Raw genomic sequence first — 18,464 nt, forward strand, 5'->3', positions numbered from 1 at the left:
TATGTAGAAAGCACAGTTAAACATCCTGATTCACTCATGGTATGGGGTTGTTTTTCAGGGAAGGGTTTGGGGAAGCTTGTTGTACTTCCCAAGAACCTCAGAGTGAATCAGGATGTTTACCTGGAGCTTCTGTGTGATCATTTACCAGACTCCTTCGAGCTAACAGGTGCACGAGTGTTTCAGCAGGACGGTGCACCTGCTCACAAGGCCAAATCGGTCACCAATTGGCTTCGTGACTGCGAGGTATCATTCATGACAGACTGGCCAGGAAATAGCCCAGACCTCAACCCGATTGAAAACCTCTGGTACCTCGTAAAGAAGAGTCTCCAAGGGAAGGACGTGAGCTCTCTGCCTAAGCTGGAAGCCGCCATTCGTGACTCCTGGGACAAAATACCCCTCCAGCACCTCAGGAGCCTCGCCCTTTCACTTCCAAGACGTCTCAGGTCCGTGAAGAAACGTAAAGGCTACCCTACGAAGCACTAAAGGTAAATAAAATGCATTATTTATATGTTTTTTCAATGTTGAAAGGTTTGTTTCTCAGGAGGGACGCAGGGCGCCCCATACTTCTGACGAGCACTGTAACTGCAAAAATAATGTATGGGTGTCGAGCGCCAGTGAATTCCCAAAGGAAGAACTGGCGCTTTTGAGAAACAAAAGGCCAGATTATTATTATTATTATTATTACCTTTACCATTAGTACTGATAATGACTGTTTACTTGATACATGTGATGTAAAGTTAATTCTGGTACTACAGTAGGACTCGCGTAAATTTGCGGCTGTGGTGTGGCCCGCACCTGTGTACAATGGTGCCACGTTTCCCCAACTTGCGATGTGAAACGGAAGCTATTTATGTACAAGGCATCACAAATACGATAAATTCAGATGAATAAAACTTACACTTGTGTATTTTGATGGATGAATCAACAGCAATCTTATTATGCATAAAATATTTATACAGTAACACAGAAACATGGCATACATATTGTACAGTGTTGCTAATGGAAATTGTAGTAACTTTTAATGTTTTTTAGCGTAGTTTTAGGGTGGGTAATAATATCACAGTTATGGACATAAGATTGTGAGCCTGAAAAAAGAAGAAATATGCCAATATCCACAGTAAAAGAAATAATTCATATAATTCTTGTGAGTGGCAACACTGACACACCCAGTCTGGCCTAAGGTAAAGTACGTACCCCTCCATAGACCCAAACATAGCTTGTACAGGTGTTGCTAGGGAAAAATGCTCACATTTACTGGCTTTTACCGTAATTTTAAGGGCGAGGAATAATCACATTTATAATCATAAGCTAATATGTAGGACAAAATAGTAGGCATATGCCAATACCGAAGTAAAAAAAAAAAAAAAACATTATTCACTCGCGAGCGGCAACACTTCCACACCCAGTCGGTGGCCTTGACCTCAAGGGTGGTGTGGAAATGATGTCAAATTTACAATATATACAATATGATGTAAAAGAAAATATCCAAAATGTCTCTTGCAATGAGAGAGAGAGAGAGAGAGAGAGAGAGAGAGAGAGAGAGGGGCAAAGTTAAATGAATTGTCGGCATGACGGGGGGTGGTGGTGGTGGAGGCATTGTCAGGCTGAGAGAGAGATGGAGGAAGGGGAAAGAGAATGAATGAATGAAAATCAATCATGGTACTGCAATAACGGGTCATCTGTCGCCGTATACATAAAATGATAAATATCACTAAATATAACAAAACCAAATTAACAAATGAAAGCACAATTATAAATAACTTATAAAAGAATCAAAAGTACTCAGGGTGGCTCACATCTCCCGCCAGGAGAGAGAGAGAGAGAGAGATAACGGTATAGAAAACGTGGCAACACTGTACACAGGTGCGTGCCACACCACAACCGCAAATTTACGCGAGTCCTACTATAGCACTTGTGATTTTTTTTTTTCCAAGGAAGAAGGAACCAAAGGCCAAGAGCCTGCAAATTGTTCCCTTCAAGAAAAAACAAAAACAAGATAACAGAGAACCAAATTCAAGATCTGTTCAGTTCAAGATGCTTGGCAGTATTAACCACTTCAGTATAACAACATACTTTGTATTTCTTTCTTGCTACCCGTAGACATTATTATTCAATTTGGGCAGGATCTGTGCTGTACGTCAGTAAGGGTTAATGACAGCCAGTGGTATTGAACCCCTCAGGCTTTAAAAAAAAGAAAATCCCTCTAAAACTGAATAAAATCATCTGGAGACAGCAAGAATAAACAAAGAACTACATCACCGGACTGAAAGGGATGAGTACGTCTTTAATGTCCACAGACACATTTTTTTTCTTCTTCCCTCAGGTTCTGGTGGCAGTAAGGGGAACAAGAACTTCAGTTAAGTTTACTGAAATTGAAAAGTAAGTGGTACAGTAAGTCACCGAGTATTCATTGTGTTAGTATAGATAATAATCATCCATAAACAGTGTAATTCCCAAATACAGCATGAATTAAACTCAGTGAAGGACTTCTTAAGTACTTGTGTTATGAAAAGAAGTAGCAGATAAAAATATAGAACATGCAGGGATAAGCTGTGAACATTGACCTTAGATTATGTAAATGAAGTAGCTAGTTTGACAAGTAACCAGGGAGACTGATTTGTACTTTATAGCTAAAACTTTGCAAGTTCATGCAACCATGACTTAGTTTTCAGGTTGTGGAAGTGCCCCAGTTCAATCAGGTGAAAACAGACTGAACAGGTAAACAGAAGAAGAAATGGATTTTGATGAAGAAGTAACCAAAAGTTCACCAGTGTTCATGACTGTTGGGGAAGGATGCACACTGGATGAAATAGAAAACAACTTTCATAATGAGTCACAAATCAGCCAGGACAGTCAAACGTTATCAGAAACCATTAGTAATAAAAACAGTCATGACCAGAATGAAGAAAATCATCAAATACTGACTAGCAGAGACAGTCGGAAAGAATCAGAAGGCATTAGTAATGCAAAGAGTTGTGACCAAAATGAAGGGAATCAGCATACAAATACTATAGTGCCTTGGTCAGGGGATGCTGGAAGTGGAAATGACAAAGCACATCAAATTATTGTTCATGATTCTCTAGAACTTGAGGTAGACAAGGATAATCAACAAATAGCACAGGAGAGTGATTGCAGTACAACCATTGTAAACCAGCATGAGTCAGAAAATGTTTGTGAAACTAAGGATTCCTCAAGTTACATTGAAATTGTAAAAGGAAATGCGTACTTTCATAGCACAAATACTGAACAGTATACCTCCAGCATTAGAAATCAAGGAAGTGTGAGTCAGTGTGAGCCTAGGAAGTCAACTGAAGATCACACCTGTAGCACTGAAGATGAAGGAACTGTGAGTAACTGCGATCCAAGGAAGGTAATCACAAATCAGATCAACAGTGATGCCCCTCAAGAAGATAGTATAAGTAGTAGCCAGCATAATGAGCCAGATTCAAATCAGCATGATGTAAATACAGATCTGGGTGGTGATACTGTTAATAATAAGTTTTCAGAAGCAGACAAATATCATTACACTGTTAACACAAGTCAGAATTGTAGTGGTTCTGTGACAGATGTTGAATGTGATGAATCAGTCAGAAATAAACAGAGCAGTGTCAACCATGAAAATCATAATGGTGTAGCTGATGATGGGAATGACAGGAATAAACAGGAGAGCAACATCAACCATGGAAGCCCCGATGGTGTAGCTGATGATGGGAATGAAGAGTCAGCCAATGATCAGCATACTGTCAAACTGGGTAAGGTATGTAGAATCTGTGGAGAAATGACAGTTAAACATGAGGGCCCAAAGAAAGGTATCCAAAAACAGGAGATTGTGAAGCATGTAAAGAAAATCTGGAATGTTGATATTTCAGATGAAAGGCCGGACATTTATCCTGTCAATGTTTGTATCAGCTGTGAGCGCAAAATTAAAAGAGTTTATTTGAAGGTTTCAAAGAGGAAAAAGTGCGAGTTGTTTCGAGAAAAGCCAGCAGAGTTTGTTGAACACATTGGTGGTGACTGTGCTGTGTGTATGTTGGAAGAGAAACCTGAAACACCACCACCATGTATCCCACAGTGTCAGTTAAATAGATGTGATCATGAAGAAAACAGTGTCTCCATATGTTTACCTCCACCAGAGCCAAGAAGAAATTCAGCTCGTAAGAGATGTTTTGAGGGACGGGAAGCATCACAGAAGACTGTTTCAAGCCAGACAGATGAAAGCATTGGACATGATAATACCACAGGCCTTGAGGAACATGATTATATTGAAGGTGAATCAAAAAAACAATTCTTGGTGATGCCAAAGAAGCATGGAGGAAGAATGCCATATCACAAGCAGTCACTCAGTGCAGTCAATGCCAAGTATATTAGACAGGATAGGTTGAAGCCCCTTATTGCACACATTGATAAGTTTTGTGAGATACATAAGGAGGACAAGACTGAAGTTTTGTTCTTCTTGTTGGTTCAGACCCTACGGGACATTGGTGACCGTTCCAGGGAAAGTGTAGTAGAGGATATTTGGTGTAAGAGAGGCTCTGCTGGCAACACACTCACCCAGGAGGAGTGCCTAGCAAAACGTATCCTTCTCAAGCAGACCAAGGACCAGTACAGGAAAGAATATTCTTACTACAAAGAGAAACTGGATGTGTGTGTACTGAAGCCTCCATTCATGCTGGACCGGTTAGAGAAGACCTACTTTCCTGAAAATCTTGAGTATCATGTGACAGAAAGCCAGGGAGGCAGTGTTACACACCGCCATCCCAAAACATCAGGCCCCTCCTACTTGGCTGTTACCCAGACTGAAGGGGGAGGGCGAGGGGAAGGACAAGGCTGGAGGGTACTGGGGGTGAGGTGGCACTATATAGATGCTCTGGCTAAGACACTGGAGGAACTGTGGGGCACTTTAGGACTCGAGGAGGGGGAAAACATATACCTCCAGGCTGACGTTAGTGACTACTGGGAGGAGCGGCGAGATACTACTTCATGTGCTGAAAAGTCTGATCAAACAGGGCGAACATCTCCCTCTAAGATGGTGACATACATGTTTAGGGTGCAGTCACTCCTCTTGATCTCTCACGATAAAGCCTCATCAGTGTACAAGGCTGACTCTAATGTCAATATGTACCGACCTCTCATGAAGGCCATAGTCGGAGAAGGAGGAACTTTACAGCCAGCGTTATCAGCAATTGAGAAAGAGCGCACAGATTTGATGAACAAGGTGCTGCACATCTCAGTATCTCCGACCTCTACTCTCAAGATTATTGTTGGGTTTACGTCTTCAGTTGCTGAGATGCGAAAGGATTACAGGTCAGTCCAGAGAGAGGTGCAAACCCCCTTCAGTCCAGAGACATCTTTATTTTTTTATTTAGTTTATTATTTATTTATTTTTGTTCACTTTTTATCAGACCTAGAAAAGGTATATTTGTATTGAAGGGATTAATGACAGCTGACTCTTCCAGACTGAAAAGTGTCTCCCAAGTACAAGAAAAAAAAAATAGTCATTTGGTTATAGTAAAAATGAAACTAAGAATATATCTCCTTATTAAATTAGTTAACCCATTTTCAGTGCTATGACGTTTTCTATATTTCTGTATACTCCAGCTGCCACCAAACTGTTTCACACAGCTTAACAGAGACTTTTTGAAGTGGAGGAGTGAAGATAGTCATTATTAACCCTTTCACTGCTAAGGAGGGGTTAAATAAAGTCTTAAGTAATCCCTTCACTACTAAAGAGGGGTTAAGTAAAACCTTCATTAATCCCATGAGTGCTGAAGAGGGGGATAGATACAACTTTCAGTAACCCCAGTGGATGCTATATCTAACCACTCAAGTCTGAAAAATCTCTTAACTTTTAGTAAACTTTTATGGTAATTAGAAAAAGAAGTACAAAATACATCAGAGTAGTAAAAGGGTTAAAATGAGGATTGCCTGTACAGAAAGTCCTCATTTTATATAGTATAGTGTGTGTGTGTGTGTGTTCTTACCTAATTGTATCTTTACAGGAATGAGTCAAGCTCGTACTGTCCCGTGTCTTAAACCATATTTATCGTACATATCCTTAAATTTGTGAATTGTTTTGGCACACACTATTTCATTCGGTAATGCATTCCATTGATCAATTGCTCTGTTTGGGAAACTGAATTTCCTTACGTCTTTATCACCTCTCTTCTTATGCAATTTTTTGCAGTGTCCTCTTGCTGATGCTTCTCCATATATTAAGTAATCATTTATGTCTATTTTCTCCTTTCCTGATATGCATTTATATAGCATTATCATGTCACCTCTTTTCCTTCTCTCCTGTAGTGTTGGTAGATTCAGTTTATTTAGTCTTTCTTCGTAGCTTAGGTCCCTGAAGCTTGGTATCCATCTTGTAACGGCCCTTTGAACTTTTTCAATCTTGTCTATGTGCTTTTTGAGATGAGGACTCCAGACTACTGATGCATATTCCAGGGTTGGTCTAATGAATGATGTTATTATCCTTCTTAGCATGTCTTCATTTATGTTTGTGAATGCTATTCTCATATTTGCAAGCAGTGTATACATGTTCCGTACCTTCTCGCTGATGTGGTCAGCCGGAGATAGTCTGTTATTGATAATCACACCTAGGTCTTTCTCTCTTTCTGATGTGTATAGGGTTTTATTTCCTAACTTATAATCCCAATCAGGTGTTTTTCCACTTTTACCAAACTTGATTACATGACACTTGTCCACATTGAATTCCATTTGCCATGTACTACTCCATTCATGAAGTTTATTTAATTCTTCTTGTAGCTCTTTACAAGAGTCTTTGTTAGTAATTCTCCTTTGTATTTTTGCATCATCTGCAAACATATTCAGATAGCTCTCATTTCTAGTGTTACTGTTTATATCATTTATATACACTAAAAACATGATTGGTGCCAGCACTGAACCCTGTGGTACTCCACTAGTCACTTCTTTCCATGATGAGTAGTTTCCTCTTAGTACTGTCCTCATTTCTCTTTTTATGAGAAAGTCTTGCATCCAACAAAACAGTTTGCCTCGAATTCCTCCTTGATGGTACAGTTTCCATAAAAGTCTTTGGTGTGGTACTGTGTCAAAAGCTTTCTTGAAATCTAAATAGATACTGTCCACCCATCCTTCCCTTTCCTGTATTGTGTTTGTTACTCTGTCATAGTAGCTCAACAGATTAGTAACACATGATTTTCCTTTTCTGAAACCAAACTGTCTTTCTGTTATCATACTGTGTTCTTCTAGATGATTTACCCAAGCTTTTCTTATAAGTTTTTCTAATACCTTGCTTACAACACTGGTCAGTGATACTGGTCGGTAGTTGAGTGGATTTTGTCTATTTCCTTTTTTGAATAAGGGGACAATATTTGCTTTTTTTTTTCCAAATATCAGGTAGTTTACCTTGACTCAAGGATTTCTTGAAAATTAAAAATAATGGTTTACATAACTCCTTGGCACATTCTCGTAATACCCAACATGAAATTTCATCAGGACCACTTGCTTTTCCTCTGTCTAATCTACTTAACTCCTCCTGTATTATTTTTTCTGCTATTTGTATATCTGGTATTATGTGTGGACATGCGTGTTCCACATAGTCCCTCTCAAAATTTTTTTCTTCTGTAAAAACTAATTGGAAATTCTTATTTAGTGCTTCACAAATATCTTTCTCTTGTGTATAAGTGATTCCCTCGTCCGTAATGGATTGTATTATATCTTTTACTTTAGTTTTGCTTCTGATATAGCTGTAAAACAGCTTTGGTTGATCAGTACTTTTATTTATTATATCCTCCTCAAACTGTTTTTGGGCTTCCCTCCTTATTCTTGTATAGTCGTTTCTTGCCTGTTTGTAATTATTATACGCCCTTTCACTATTGTGTCTTCTGTATCTATTCCACAACAAATCTCTTCTTTCTTTTGATTTTTTACATTCTGTATTGAACCATTTCTGTATTTTCTTATCTGCTTCTTTGTGCTGTGGGATGTACTTCTGGACTCCTATTTCATAAAATTCACAAAATTTTTTATATACAGCATTTAAATCTTGTCCTCTAAGCTTATTTTCCCAATCAACTTCCAAGAAATACTTCTTTAGGTCTTGATAATTTCCCTTTTTATAGTTTAGGCTCTTTTTGTAACTATCATTGCTGTTTACTATGTCATATGCTATCCTGAAGTTATAATTTAGTACTGCATGATCGCTTTTGCCGAGTGGAGGGTGATATATTAAACTGTCAATATCATTTTCTTGCCTTGTAAATATTAGATCTAGCACTGAAAGTACATCAAGTCCTCTTTTTCTGGTGGTTTCCCTCACATGTTGCGTTAAGAAAAACTCTTGTACGAGATCCAGGAGCTTTTGGTCCCAACAGCTTTCTTGGCCATTTATATCTAGAGTATTCCAATTTATATTTGTATTGAAGTCCCCAGTTAGTATAATTCTTTCCGATTTCTCTTCCATTTTATGTAGCAATGATCTTACACTCTGAATTGTACTCTCTGCCAGGTCCTCATATTCATCTCTTTCCCATGTGTTTGATCTGGGTGGCATGTACAAATTGGCTACAATTACTTTACCTTCAGATGTGTCGATCTCTACTGCAATCAGTTCTACTTGTGATGGTATATCTAGTTTTATTTCCTTGACTTTTAGATTTTTCTTAGTTAATATTATAATTCCTCCTCCTTTTTTTAAATATCTGTCTCTTCTCCATATATTGTATTCCTCTAAGTTTAGTATGTCATTTGATATCCTTGGTATTAATTTTGTTTCAGTTAGGCATATTAATTGTGGTTCATTTTCTCTGACATAATCATTCATCTCTAGTAATTTAAGATACCATTCCATCCACATTTGAGTACATCAACTTTATCATCTTGTTTATATACTTGTCATGACATGGTTCTACTACCTTCCTCCTTTTTCTTCCATCCTGTTTGTGTACCACTTTCGTACCTGCAATCCTATTACTTTGTAAAAAAATTTCTTCTTGTCCTCTTCTGATCTTCCCTCATTTTTTGTTTTTGCTTCCTCCCTTTTCTCTTTCAGTAATTCCAGTTCCTCTTGTGTTAGGCATCTTTTTATCCATACATTTTTGAACTCCTCTTTTTCCTTAAGATTCTTTGCATTTTTTAGTATCTCTTCCACAGTGTTTACACTCTGGAAAGTCACCTTTAGAGGTCTTGTCTTGCTTTTCTCGTATTTCCCTAACCTTTTGTGTTCCTCTATGTCTTTACTACAGATTTCCTCTGATACTTCTTTCAGTAAGCTAATTACATTTGCCATCTCCTTTTTGTCTCTTGTGATCTTGTTTTTAACTTCTTCCTCTTCTATACCAGTGATTACTATTGATTTGTTTATCTCTACTGAATCTCTGACTAACTTTGGATTGTTTTGGATTATTCTTTTCACCTCCTTTTTAATGCTTTTTTCCTCCACCCTTGTTTCTAAGTCTTTCTTTACTTTCACCATTTCAGCATACTTGGTTTCTACATCATTTTTGTAGCTTTGCACAGCTTCATTCACTTGTGTTATCTTCTCCTCAATATCACTGCTCTGGTCAATAAGACTGCTAACTTGCCTAATTGTCTCTGTGTCATTTTTGAACTCTGATATACAGGAAATGAGCTACGCTCGTGGGGTCCCGTCTCTGTTTCTCAATAAGTCAAATTTAGCTTTAAACTCGTTTAAGTTTTTAGACTGGACGATCTCTTTGTCCAGACTATTCCACAGGTCTATACATCTATAAGGAAAACTATATTTCTTGATATCCTTCAAGCAGCTTGGCTTCTTCAGTTTCATCCCGTGTCCTCTTGTTAATCTCTTATCCCATAAAAACAGATCTTCTTAGTCAATTTTATCTACTCCCATCATGGTCCTGAACACTGTAATCATGTCGCCTCTCTTTCTTCTTTCTTCTAAGGAAGGCAAATCCAGCTTCTCCAGCCTCTCTCTGTACGACAGATCTGACAGACGGGATCATTTTGGTTGCTGTTCTTTGTATTCTCTCAATCTTGTTTATATCTTTCTTTTTGTGTGGGGACCACACTACTGCTGCATATTCTAACCTAGGGCGAACATGGCCACTATCAATTTTTTCATCATCTCCTCATCCATATAATGAAAAGCTACTCTTATATTAGTCAGGAGTTTATATGTATCTCTAACTGTCTTGTTAATGTGTTTTTCAGGTGACAAACTGTCCTGGACTAGCACACCCAAATCTTTCTCTTCTCTCGCTTTTGTGATTGGTTCATTACCCATCAAATAATTCAATGATGGCCTCTTGGTACTTTTACCCATTTCTAATATTTTACATTTCTTTGCATTGAATTTCATTTCCCACGTTCGGCTCCATTCGTGTATCCTATCCAGATCCTCCTGCAGCATTTTACAGTCCTCCTCAACCTCTACCTTCCTCAAGATCTTTGCATCATCAGCACACACACTTGCATAACTGTTCACTCCATCTACCATATCATTTACGTAAATCAGGAACATTACTGGTGTCAACACCGAGCCCTGTGGGACTCCACTTGTTGCTTCCCTCCATCCAGACATTTTATCCTTTATTACTGTCCTCATTTGTCTGTCTATCAAAAAGTCTCTCATCCATTCCAGGAGGTTCCCCTTCAGTCCTCCTATATGCTCTAGTTTCCACATTAGTCACTTATGGGGTACCTTGTCAAAGGTCTTCTCCAAATCTAAATACACACAATCCACCCAACCATCTCTTTCCTGTAGCACATCAATTGCTTATGAGTAAAAACTCAACAAGTTGGAAACACATGACCTTCCACTTCTAAATCCAAACTATCAGCCAAAATATTCATCTCTTCCAGATATTTTATCCATCTATCTTTCAGAATTCTTTCTCACAATTTTGCGACCACACTGGTTAGGGACACTGGTCTATAATTCAGAGGTTCTTCTTTGTTTCCTCCCTTATAAATTGGTACCACATTTGCCCTCTTCCACTCTTGAGGCACTTTCCCCTCTTCCAGAGAACACACAATTAAACTGTGAATCTTATCTGCCAGTTGTTCTTTGCATTCCTTCAGTACCCAGTTAGAGATTCCATCTGGTCCTGGGGCTTTCCTTTCATCTTGAGTTTCTATCAATTTATACACTTCCTGTACTTCCACTTTTATATCTTTTATCATTGCATTTCTAGTCACTCCCTACCCTACCACAAACTCTTTTTCATTAGTGAAAACTAACTGGAAACGTTTGCTCATTATTTCTGCTTGCATTGCCGCATCCTTATAGACCTCTCCTTCTACTTTCAGTTTGGTGATTTCTTCCTTTTGATTCAGTTTACCATTAACAAATCTATAAAACAGTTTGGGTTCATCCTTACATTTGTCTATTATACCTTTTTCAAAATTCCTTTCTTCTTCTCTGCATATTCTTGTGTATTCATTTCTAGTTCTTTTATATTCTTCCTTTGTTCTGTTGTTACCTCTTTTTCTCCAGTTGTTCCATGCCGTGTCTCTCTTTTTTTGCTATCATACACCTTCTATTAAACCACTCATTTTTCCTGTTTTCTTTCCCCTTTACTCTTGGCACAAATATTTCCACTCCCGAATTATAGAGGTCTAGAAAAATATCCCACTTCCTCTGTATCTCTCTTGTTTCTCTGAATTTTCTCCAATCTGCATTTTTGAAAAATTTTCTCAATCCTGTAAAGTTTGCTTTCCCAAAGTTGTACCTTCCCTGCCTATAAAGCTCGTCTCTTGGCTCCACATTCCCTGTTATCATCTGGAACTCAATGATCATATGATCACTTTTTCCAATAGGGCACAGATATTTCAAGGATTCTATTACATTGGGTTCTTTGGTAAACAGTAAGTCTAGTCTTGCTGGTGTGTCCTCACCTCGAAACCGTGTCTCTTCTTTGACCCATTGCGTCATCACATTGTTCATTCTTATATTTAATAATATAGTGCCCCACGAATCCTCGCCGCCTCCTGAGTCCCATTCCTCCCAGTTCACCTCTTTACAATTGAAGTCACCCTTTAAAATTATATTGTTTCTTTTCTCAATCATATTCTGTAAATATCTTTCCATTTCTGACAACATTTCCTGGTATTCATCATCAGTCCATGCTCTTGTCTTAGGGGGAACATACACTACTGCCATATCTCTCTTGTTGTTCTCTCCAGTTTCTAATTTCATTTTTATCACTTCGGCCCTGCCATCTCCCATTTCCACGGTATCAACATTTATTTTGTTCTTCACTGCTATCATTACTCCTCCTCCTGTTTTTTCTTTTCTGTCTCTTCTCCACAGTTTGTATTTACCATCTCCCATGTGAACATCAATATCTTCTCTTAACTTGGTCTCTACAAAGCACATAACATCAGGTTCATGTATCCTCAAAAAATCATTGATTTCTAGCCTTGCCGATATTAAACCATCAATATTAGTATATGCCACCTTCCAGTTATTTTTTATGTTTTCTATACCCTCTTTTCTCCTCTCTGCCGGTACCACTTCCTTAATTTCTGATCTGTGACTCTCCAATAAAACACTGTCTTCTCTTCCTCTGTTCTCTGTTTGTTTTTTACCTTTGCTTCCTTTACTAAGTCTTTTCTTTTAGCTCCTTCTTCCTCATTTGCATCTCTCCTTATCCAAACATTTTTTAACCCTTCCTTGTCCGATAATTTCCATGTTCTACTGATAATTTCGTTAACTGTTGCCTGGGACTTGAACTTTACCTTCAATGGCCTTTTCCCTCCTTCCTTGTGCTTCCCTAACCTAAACACCTCTTCAGTCTCTTCTTGAGCTTCGTTGTTTTCCTCCATGACTATTGATATTATTTCTTTAACCTTACTCAGTTTTTCTCTTTCTCTTTCTGATCTTTCTCTCATACATTTTTCTTTTACTCTTGAAATTATTATACATTTTTTCTTATCTGCTACATCCCTGACTAAATATTCTCTACTTCCCAGTACCCTAACCACTTCCTTCTCCACCTTTTCCTTGCTTTGTTGTTCTATAATCTCTTTCAAATTTACATTTCCTTCTTCCTGAATTTTCTTCCACCCCTTATGTTGCTCTTTGATTTCTTTAATGTGCTCATCTTGCATCCTTGATTTGGATTCATACTCATCAACGGTGCACTCGCATAACTCACGGACTTCTAATTAACAAATTATCTAACTCACGGTGTCCTTATCTAAGTCACCATTATCACTGAACTCACGGAAAATGCTTTAACTCGCGTTTTACCATTAGAAAATGGTTTATTTCTGAGGAGAGGTTTAACTCACGGTATTGTAGCTACAACTCGCGACTGGAAGCCAATCATATTCATGCATACAGTCCTTGTGATTGTGCAGCCAATCAGAATAATGCTTTCTCCACCCACACCACCTGCACCTAGTGACCAGTACTGAAACCAGGCTAGTGTGCCGAAACCGTTACCCGTCTCTCGTCGACTTAAGCATTGTCATCTGTAGGATTTAGGTTAATGCTTTTCTGTATTTTTTATTATCATACAAGGATATGTAATGTCTTTTACTGTTGTTTATTATCATTATAAGATATGCAGTACATACTTCCGAGACAAGATGTTAGTGTTAAGTGGTGTTAAGATGAATTCCATTAATGGTATATTAGGCTGCCCGACACCATGGCAGAATCATATATATTTTTCCCCATAAGGTGTGTTTTTTTTAACACGTTTTTCCAACTCATGGCATGAATTCAGAAGGAAATTACAGTGAGTTAGGCGAGTGCAATGTAGTTTGCTTTTCATCCTATCCCTTTCTTTTTCCAACCTCTTATTCCCCCTCTTAAGCTGTTGTATTTCATTAGAGGTAGATTCATTACTCACTTTTAATTCTGTGACTTCTCTTTCTTGTTCATCACTGAGTGTACAAACTTTTTCCAGTTTTTTCCATAGAATTTTGATCTCATTTTCCTGCTCTGTGGTCCTTCTTGTAACTCTAATTACTGCCCATACCTTTTTTAATTCCTGGACATTCCTCTCCACTGTTTTCTGTACTCCCACTACTCTTGTTTGGTTCAGCTTAGTACTTCCATTTCCAACATCATCTTCGGAGAAGCCCACAAAATCTCTCTTGCCAGATATAAACAAGGCACCGTCCCTTTTTGCCATGATGCAACCATATGGAGACTTTCTATTTCCACTGTATCTTGTACTTTTTATAACCAAAACCACGGTTTTTATTAACTACTGTCTGACGGGACCACCATTCACGCACTCATTCACATAATCACAAATAGGCTGGTCTCCTTTTCGTCGCCGATTCAGCGATTATTTCCCCACGACCCAGGAAGAGCTCCGTCTCTGTCGGCGACCTGTGTATGTGTGGATGAAAGGATGTGAAGGTGTGTAATGGATGCAAGAGCTTATAGAGAGTGGGGGATTGGACTTTCTGGTGGTGGTCAGAATTAAGGGCCAAGTAAAATGGAGAAATAGAAGAGGGAAGGACGGGAGGAAGAAGTAGATGCAAGGAGAGTGGAAAGGATACAAGAGGATGAGAAAAGGCAGAATATAAGAGAGGAGTGGAGGAGCGATTGGGTATATATAAATTGGAGCAGATGGAGGATGTGGAAGGTGTGTGAAAGATATTTACAGAAGAAATATGTGCAGCATGTGAGGTGGTGTGTGGGGTTAAGAGAAGACGAAAGGAGGTGCAAGGAACAGCATGATGGAATGAAGAGGTGAGACAGGCTGTGGCAAAAAAAAAAAAAGCATATAGTGATTAGATGAGAAACTGGGGTGTAGAATAAGTTGAGAGATGGAAGAGAGAGTTATATGTAGAGAGGAAGAGAGAGGTGAAAAGATCAGTAAGAGAGAGTAAGAAGAGAGTGGATGAGGAATTTGGAAGGAATTTGAGTGTAAATGGAGGGACTATAAGAAAATGTTCTGGAAAGAGGTAATGAGAGTTAGACAGGGTGGCAGGGAAATTAGTCGGGGAGTGAAAGATAATAATGGTACATTACTAGTGGAGAAGGGAGAGAATGTGAGCAGATGAAGAGAACACTTTAATGAATTGTTGAACAGAGAGAATGAGAGTAATGCGAGTATAGGCAGCTGGGGAATGGCTGGGAGACGGAGGGATGTGAGAAGAGAGGAGGACATCAGTAGGATGGAAGTTGTATAAGCAGTGAAGAAAATCAAAGTGGGGAAAGCCCCAGGAAATGATGGAGTGTGTGGTGAAATGCTGAAGCATGGGGGAGAGACAGTAGTAGAATGGATGTGGAATATGTGCAGGTTGGCCTGGGAGGAAGGTAGAGTCCCAGAGGATTGGAAGCCAGGTATAATTATTCCCTTGTACAAATGAAAAGGGGAGCAAGAAGTGTATGGTAATCATAGGGGCATTGTCTTCTTATGTCTTCTATGCCACACTCGATCAAAAGCCTTTGAGATGTCAAGTGCAATGGCAAAGCTTTCGCCAAAGTCCCGAAAGGAGGATGACCAGGAGTCTGAAAGGTAGGCAAGAAGATCGCCAGTGGAGCATCCCTGATGGAACCCGTACTGATGATCAGAAAGAAGGTTGTGATGGGAAAGATGCCTCAAAATTTTCCTGTTGAGAATTGACTCAAAAACTTTTGAAATACAGGACGTTAAAGCAATTGGACAATGGTTGGAGGGTTGGGAGTGGTCACCCTTCTTTGGGACTGGCTGAATGAGAGCAAATTTCCAACAATAAGGAAAGTTACAAGTTGACAGACAAAGGCGAAAGAGTTTGCCTCGGCAGGGTGTAAGCACAGAAGCACAGTTCTTGAGAACAACAGGAGGGACTCCATCAGGCCCATATGCCTTGTTAGTATTGAGGCCAGTGATGGCAGAAAATACATCAGCTGAAGAAATTTTAATGTCAGCCATGAGGAAGTCAGAGGCGGGAAGCGATTGAGGAACAGCACCGGAATCGTCTAAGGTGGAATTGGAGGAGAAAGTCTGCGTGAAGAGATCTGCTTTATCAGTAGAAGAAATAGCTACAGAACCATCAGAGTACAAAAGAAAAGGGAAGGATGATGAGGTAAAGTTGTTAGAAAGGTTTTTGGCAAGGTGCCAGAAGGATTGGGAAGAATTTGAGTTGGAGAGTTGAGAGCATTTAGTACGGATGAAATTATTTTTAGCAGAGCAAAGAACACACTTAGCACGATTCCGGGCAGAAACGTAAAGATGTTGTGATTCAGGGGTGGGTTGGCTCCGGCACCTTTTGTAAGCCCTCTCCTTGTTGCAGACAGCATTAGAACAAGCGTGATTAAACCAAGGCTTTCTTGTGTTAGTCAAAGGATATGAGAAAGGAATGTATGCTTCCATGCCCGAGAGAATAACCTCCGTAATGCGCAAGGCACACTCAGATGGCTCCCGGCCATGGAAGCAATAATCATTCCAGGGAAAATCAAAGAAATACTGTATTTCGTGGCATGTTAGACGCTGCAGTGTGAAAGACTCACCCTAATTCTGGAAGGGAAGCTCTGAGAAAAAAAGTATGGCTTGACTAAGACTACAGAAAGGTTGCTTGATATGAGTATTTTTCACTAAAATACACACTCACCTTTCAGAACCTCTGTTCAGTACTGTATATCTGTCTTTGGTTTCTTTATTTTTATGTAAAAGAAGGGTACAAGACATGAAAACAAACAACCCCTTCCTTACGTAACGTTACTTCATTCCATGACACTATCTTAACACATTAGAGTCTCTCTTCAGTACTGTATATATATGTTTGGTGTCTTTATTTTTATGTAAAAGAAGGGTACAAGACAAGATAACAAACAAACAACCCCTTCCTTATAAAATGTTATCCATACCACGACGCCATCTTAACACTACTGGTTTGTTTTTGAAATATGAAGTGTCCAATTCCTTTAGTAAAGTAATTTGAGATGTGATGTTCATCTCTATTAAAGTACACTACATACGTATCAGTATATAGAGATAAGTATTATTTTTCGTGAACTTAAAAAAACAAAACTCAATTAAACCAGTTCTTTCATTCAATTAAGAAAATACAAAGGCCATTAAGTGAATACACTATATCTCCTAAACAAATGCCTGCATGTCTTCAAATGCCTACATGTGTGAACTTTAGAATCCAACAACACAACCATGTTTTCAAAAATCAATTACAAGGAATGTTTACACCTTTTTATGTACCCTAAAAGTACCAGAAGCCATCCTAACATGGGGTGATCGAATTTCCATATCGCTAGGCGCTAAACTGCTAAATTGCTAAACCGCTAATAATGCTGTAATTTCGGGAAGTATTATTTAATGTTGCAACTTTTTCCCATTTTTCACTAACAGTAATATAAGACTGCTACCTTCTGTGATGCTCTTGTATCGAATGAAACAAAATATCAGTAAGAGATGCCAGCCTAACAAGGATTTTTGAATTTCCATATGAGACAGACGTCTGTTACAATGACTTAACAAAAGTTCTGCTAGCCAACATCTCTGATATGATTCCCTTGCTAGTTAGTGATTGGATAGCAAGTGATCATTATTGCCCTTCTGAAGGTTAGCAGGGGGTTCAGAAGTGATCATGTTCTGAGAGTTAAGGAAATGCTAGGTGCTAAATTGCTACTCTGCTAATAAGCTGTAATTTCAGACAGTACTGTTTAATGTTGCAGTTGTTTTTCCCGTTTTTCAGTAACGGTAGTATAAAACTGTTTCCTTCTATTATATTCTTGTCTCTAATGAAACAAAATATCAGTAAGAGAAGCCAGCCAAACAAGGGTTATTGAATTTCCATATGAGACAGACGTCTGTTACAATGACTCAACAAAAGTCAAGCTAGCCAACATCTCCAATATGATTCCCTTGTTAGTCAGTGATTGGATAGCAAGTGAAGTGATCATTATTGCCTTTCTGAAGGTTAGCAAGGGGTTCAGAAGTGATCATGTTCTGAGAGTTGGGGGAATGCTAGGTGCTAAACTGCTAAAAAGCTGTAATTTCAGACAGTACTGCTTAATGTTGCAGTTGTTTTTCCCGTTTTTCAGTAACAGTAATATAAAACTGTTTCCTTCTGTTATATTCTTGTCTCTAATGAAACAAAATATCAATAAGAGAAGCCAGCCAAACAAGAGTTATTGAATTTCCATATGAGACGTCTGTTACAGTTCATGCTATCCATCATCTCCAGTATGATTCTCTTACAAGCTACTGAATGGATGGCAGGCAAAGTGATCGTGACTGCATTTCAGAAGGTTAACAGGGAGTTCACCAGTGATCATGTCAGCCTGCTAAAGCAGTGTGTATGCTAGATGCTAAATTGCTATACCGCTAAACCCCCAGACCATCACATTGCCAGTTGTAAACAAACCCAAAATTTTTTCTTAAGCCTGGGTGTTTCTAATCTTAGAATCTGAGTATATACACAACTGAATGTAACTTTTTACAATAAATCAAAGGTGTTTATACTCTAAAAAAAAAATACTTGACTGCCAAACAGTGAGGTGATCCTCTGTATGAGTGATTCTTCTAAATGGA

The 18,464-nt window shown here is 38.7% G+C and overlaps 1 protein-coding gene across 1 annotated transcript in view; it reads left to right on the forward strand.

Annotated features, from left to right (window-relative positions):
- The first annotated feature begins 2,734 nt into the window (after positions 1–2,734).
- Positions 2,735–18,464, forward strand: part of LOC145417767 (uncharacterized) — a 31,408-nt gene continuing 15,678 nt past the window's right edge. Inside the window, exon 1 of the mRNA XM_080286374.1 lies at positions 2,735–5,304. Within this exon, the coding sequence (XP_080142500.1) occupies positions 2,735–5,304 (2,570 nt within the window). The remainder of the gene's footprint in view (positions 5,305–18,464) is intronic.

This window comes from Coenobita brevimanus, chromosome 111, assembly GCF_032717465.1.
Source record: "Coenobita brevimanus isolate Jiangsu-jjx chromosome 111, ASM3271746v2, whole genome shotgun sequence".
NCBI lineage: Eukaryota > Metazoa > Arthropoda > Malacostraca > Decapoda > Coenobitidae > Coenobita > Coenobita brevimanus.